This window comes from Paramisgurnus dabryanus, chromosome 19 (assembly GCF_030506205.2).
Source record: "Paramisgurnus dabryanus chromosome 19, PD_genome_1.1, whole genome shotgun sequence".
Taxonomy (NCBI): domain Eukaryota; kingdom Metazoa; phylum Chordata; class Actinopteri; order Cypriniformes; family Cobitidae; genus Paramisgurnus; species Paramisgurnus dabryanus.
In genome coordinates this window covers 8311600-8317599 of record NC_133355.1, presented here as the reverse complement: position 1 = coordinate 8317599, position 6000 = coordinate 8311600, and the positions used below count along the sequence as shown (strand labels likewise).

Below are 6000 nucleotides of genomic sequence, written 5' to 3'. Positions count from 1 at the left end.
TGGTTGCACCTTTAACGAAGATGTGCAGTTCTAAAATTGTCTTTACCTGGACTGATGAATGTCAGAATGCTTTTTTGTGTGCAAAGTCTCTTCTGTGCAGTGCTCCGGTGTTGTCGGCTCCTGATCTGGCCCGTCCGTTTACACTTGAGGTAGACGCCAGCGCAACGGGGGTTGGAGCGGTCCTTCTACAGAGTGGTGATGATGGAATATCACATCCCGTATCCTATTTTTCTGCAAAGTTTAACTGCCACCAAGTGAATTATTCCACCATTGAAAAAGAGACTCTTGCTATGTTACTTGCTTTGCAGCACTTCGATGTGTACGTTGGATACAGCTCTACGCCTGTCCTCGTCTACACGGATCACAACCCGTTGGTGTTTTTAAACAAAATGTATAATAACAACCAACGTTTGATGCGCTGGGCGTTAATGGCCCAATGCTATAATCTTGAGATTCACCATAAGAAAGGTACTGACAACATCGTGGCCGATGCTCTGTCTCGGGGCTAGGTAAAAGGAGTATTTTAACTGTTAAACAAGTATGTAAGTTTATTGTAATCATGTGTTTTGCTTGTTGTACTGTCCGTTTTATTCAGAACCTGCCTCAAAGAGGACTGGTTCTTTCTTTAAGTGGGGGAGTGTTACGGCCTGTGCCTTATGTTTGGCTCTCCTTATGATATCACAAGGTTTTTTCCTTTGTGTTTTGAGTGTGATTAGGTCTGCACCTGTGGGGCATTGTACACCTGCGGCTCGTTGGAGTAATCTGTAGCTCCCTATATAAAGGAACACGGAGAAGAGCTGGGGAGAGAAGAAACGGCAACAAGCTTTTTGTTATATTGTCTTTCTATTTAGTTAAGTTATTTAGTTTGTTATTTGTGAATATTGGTTATCTTCATATTATTTGAAGTTTAGTAAGTTCTGATCAATGAGATACGTGTTTCGTGGGTTTTATATGTTCTTTTGAGTATTAATAAATGTTCATTTGCGCACTCGCGTTTCACGTGTCCTTCTTTATGTTGTGAACCCTCTTTCAGAGCCACTTTTAAAACAAGGGTTCGTAACAATGTGTCAAACACAACTATGCAAAAAAGCATTTTGGTATGAATCAACATTGGCATACAGAAGATATAAGCATTTAAAGTGAACAGTTTAGTACATGTGCTTAAAAAGTCTAGAATTTTTATGATATTATCCTACACTACACAGGGAATAATATGGATTTTTTTTTTGAAGAAACCTACCCATGTTTGAGAGGTGATTACAAGAGAACTAATGAAGGTAGGATGAAACAGAGGGTCTGTGCTTTCATCTGATATATTGTTTGTTTATATATTTAAAGAAGAACATTTTCTGGAAGGCATTAAACTATGAAATTAAAAAGTGAATTTCATAGCAACCAGCGCTGGATACCCAAGGTAATTTTATGTTATAGACGTCAGCAATGAGCTTCTCCACTGTCGTTTGAAGTGCACATGCACTTGAAGTTCAAATAGATTTGATTGGCTGTTAATGGTTTATCGTTCATCAATTGGGGAAAAAAATCACCCAGAAAGTGATACCAATGATATCGTTCATTGCATCTTTATCGTTATAATTGTTGTGTGAACTTCGCTATTTTCTTTAATATAAAACGATTTTCAAAACTATGTTTTTTGTAGTTATTGTTATAATGTGAACGGCCCTTTAGTCCCCACTTCTACTCAATCGCACCAGCTCAGACCATAGATATATATGTACATAGATGCCGCATTCGTAGCTGCACAATGCATTCGCGAACTGCACGCATGTATATATATATATATGCGGGCCGGCATCCGTACATATTTATGGATTGTACTACTAATCCACTCATTCAACAGTGATGTTATTGGTTACATGTTTGTGATGTTGGTCACCAAGGCCAATTTTATGGAGAAACTACTTTGCAATGCTGTTGAATGATGAATTTGCACATGGTTTGTCTTAAAGCATATTAAAAACACCACATAAACATATAAACAACAATTAAAACTTTGACTGATTCATTTTTACCACAGGGGAACATTTAAGTCTTTGAAAATTATGACTCACAATCAATATATCGTGAGGAAAAGGAGTGCCTAAAACTTTTCAAACACAACAAACACCACAGAAACCAAAGAATGATTGTATTTCACTAAGCTTGAATGGGTCTCTGTACTGTTCAAGAAGTTGTTTCAAATCCATTCACACAAAACCTTCTGTCAGCTTTTGAAACACATCATACCTGTGATTCCAGCATTCGGCTGAACAAAGAAATTAAAGCTGCATGCATGCAAGTCACAGACAATAGAGCTGTTAAAATAAGAATGGTTTATTAATAAGATTCATCCTGGTAATTGTCATTCATGATTCGTTTACATGTTTAATCATTCTAAGGTAAACACGATCGATACTGTCATTTTCGTCATCGCCCCCCGCCACATTCTTACCGGCCAAACGTTCACGCAAGCATGAATATTCAAAACCTGCAAACGTGTATCTGAATGAATATGAAAAGGCCAAAATGCATACGCGCACATTCATACCGTCCCTTGTAAAGTGCACACTCGTAAAACATACACACAGACAGATTTACAAAGACATTTACTCTTGACATTGTCTGCATGAGGGACCATGCAGCCGTATGAGTAATGCTATTGTCAGTTAAGCCACGCCCGTTTGTAAGAACCCCTCCCTACAACCCTTTCCTAACCCCGCCCACCAATATAAACTACGACGATCTCATACTGTCCTAACATGACTCTCCTTATGGAGATAATGTAACTATTTTAACAGAGCAATATATGAAATGCATTAGAGATTCATTAACTACTATATGAAGTTTGCTGGCACGTGAACTGTAAAAACGTGAAACAAAATAATTTGGCATTAGCAAAGATAAGGGAAGATCCCTCATGTATGCAGACAATAACTCAGATCAAATAAATAACTCAATAAATTAAGTATATAAAGTTACTCAAAGAGCGATTGTTTAAATGTATAGTGCGGTAAAAACCAATCCTGCATTGCAATTCCTTGATTAAAAAAAACGCTCTTACAAAGATGGTCACTATGCTGATCTGTGACACGTTCCTTCCTTCTCACACGTACATACTGCAGGAAACGAAATCAAAACCGCCTAGCTATCGTTCTGTCTCAAAATCCTGTTAATCATGAACAGCCTAACATATAACCTTACGTGAGACACGGCTATGGAGACCAAAAGGTCATACAAAGTACATTGTATAAAAATGATGGAGTGACCAATGTGTCTCTAGTTGCTAAATTAAGGAACTAGGAAACTAGATGGAAATGGTTTCCATCACAGCTCGCGGGCTTGACATCGGCCCGGCAACTGTCAGAAATAGCAGCTGAGCGTCTCTGTGATCGATTACATGAACTTGCACCCCAACTTACTGACTGTCGGATGAGTTTTATTGATCTGTGAGAGATCTGTCTGCAGTTTCGTCACTGGACTGCAACAGAACTCCAAGGTCTCCACATCTCCTTGAGTCCCTCAAACAAAGTGGACCGATCTCCATTTTAGTGTCTTGGTCTGGATAGGTTCACAGCATGAGAAAAGAATGTCGGAGTGTCTTTTTCCCACACGTGTATCTACTGTATGGATGGTCCTTCAGAAGGCAAATTCTGAAATCGATGCTTGGAGGAGCACGTCATTCTCAGTCCTAAGGTTTTAGTTTGGCGTGTATCAAAATTGTGGAGACAAAGGCCACTGTTTTGGTGCGGTAAGTCTACAATTATGCTCTGATTGGATAATCTCCCGCACGGGTCGAACGAAAGGCGATCTTTTCGGAGAGCTCGGTCCTGCCGCCGCAGAAATGCAAGAGCGACGGTTGCTAGGACACGAGGAGAGCAGCGAGGAGGAGCGTCGCCACGGTGATCAACAGTCGGTCTCCAGACGGACTGCTGCCGCTGACGCTCTTCTCCAGTTTGGGGATCTCGGGGTTAAACTCATCTGAGAGATAGAAAAAGAGAAAGGGACAGAGAGGACAGAAGGAAGAAAGAAATTTTTACCTATACAGTCTTTTTGATAAGGAAGGAAGATAAATCGCATCGATTTATTCTCTGCGTTATTTCTGGACCCAAAACTCAATATAAAAGTCTGCAAGGGATACTGATAATGAAAGTAACCACAAGGCAAGATAAAACAGAGGGAGGAAAAGTTAAATATAAAATATAATCTATAAAAGTGAAGAATATCAAGGGGAATAAAAAAGCAAAGAGAAAATGTGTGATGTTTCTTATGTGTTATGGCAGCATTATATACACTCACCAAAAGGATTATTAGGAACACCTGTTTAATTTCTCATTAATGCAATTATCTAATCAACCAATCACATGGCAGTTGCTTCAATGCATTTAGGGGTGTGGTCCTGGTCAAGACAATCTCCTGAACTCCAAACTGAATGTCAGAATGGGACAGAAAGGCGATTTAAGCAATTTTGAGTGTGGCATGGTTGTTGGTGCATGACGGGCCGGTCTGACTATTTCACAATCTGCTCAGTTACTGGGATTTTCACAAACAACAATTTCTAGAGTTTACAAAGAATGGTGTGAAAAGGGAAAAACCTCCAGTATGTGGCAGTCATGTGGGTGAAAATGCCTTGTTGATGCTAGAGGTCAGAGGAGAATGGGCCGACTGATTCAAGCTGATAGAAGAGCAACTTTGACTGAAATAACCACTCGTTACAACCGAGGTATGCAGCAAAGCATTTGTAAAGCCACAACACACACAACCTTGAGGTGGATGGGCTACAACAGCAGAAGACCCCACCGGGTACAACTCATATCCACTACAAATAGGAAAAAGAGGCTACAATTTGCACGAGCTCACCAACATTGGACAGTTGAAGACTGGAAAAATGTTGCCTGGTCTGATGAGTCTCGATTTTTGTTGAGACATTCAGATGGTAGAGTCAGAATTTGGCGTAAACAGAATGAGAACTTGGATCCATCATACCTTGTTACCACTGTGCAGGCTGCTGGTGGTAACAAGGCATAATGGTGTGAGGGATGTTTCTTGGCACACTTTAGGCCCCTTAGTGCCAATTGTGCATCGTTTAAAGCCACAGGCTACCTGAGCATTGTTTCTGACCATGTGCATCCCTTTATGACCACCATGTAACCATCCTCTGATGGTTTCTTGAACATGACAATGAGTTCACTGTACTAAAATGTCCCCCAGTCACCAGATCTCAACCCAATAGAGCATCTTTGGGATGTGGTGGAACTGAAGCTTCGTGCCCTGGATGTGCACCCCACAAATCTCCATCAACTGCAAGATGCTATCCTATCAATATGGGCCAACATTTCTAAAGAATGCTTTCAGCACCTTGTTGAATCAATGCCACGTAGAATTAAGGCAGATCTGAAGGCGAAAGGGGGTCTAACACAGTGTTAGTACGGTGTTCCTAATAATCCTTTAGGTGAGTGTATGTAGATAATGAATGCTAGGGCAGCCAGGGGTTAAACAGAGAGCTGTGCGTAAAACTCATGAAAACTATCAAGATACTGTATAAGATTATATTTCTTCACAAAATCAAAAGTATATATTGCATACAGAAGAATTTATGTAACTTTCACATTTATAGCAAAATGAAAATGATGTCATCATTTGCTCACTCTCAAATCTTAGCAAACCCGTGTGACTTGTTATCTTCCATGAAACATTAAAGTTAGTAGACTGCAAGATGCTGTCCTCTATATAATAAAAGTGAATCGGGATCAAGGGATGTTATGGTAACCACAATGTAAGTGACTGACAGCCTCAGTCCCCATTCACTTTCATTGTTTGGTATAAAAAGCAGAGTCAGCATTTTTAAAAACTCTCTCTTCATATTACGCACAAGATAGATGGTCATATGGGTTTGGAACGACGTGAGGGTGAGTAAATAATGACAGAATTCTCATTTTTGCTTGAATTCACTCGCTAAGCAGAATAAATGTTTTAACAGCATCAGCAGAAATGATGAAACTGTTA

General features: G+C 39.9%; 1 protein-coding gene across 1 annotated transcript in view; it reads right to left on the bottom strand.

Moving 5' to 3' along the window:
* Positions 1–2315: 2315 nt before the first annotated feature.
* The window catches only part of efna3a (ephrin-A3a), a 130356-nt gene continuing 126671 nt past the window's right edge, over positions 2316–6000 (bottom strand). The window contains exon 5 of the mRNA XM_065287630.2: positions 2316–3975. Coding sequence (XP_065143702.1) covers positions 3857–3975 — 119 coding nt within the window. The 3' untranslated portion in view covers positions 2316–3856. The remainder of the gene's footprint in view (positions 3976–6000) is intronic.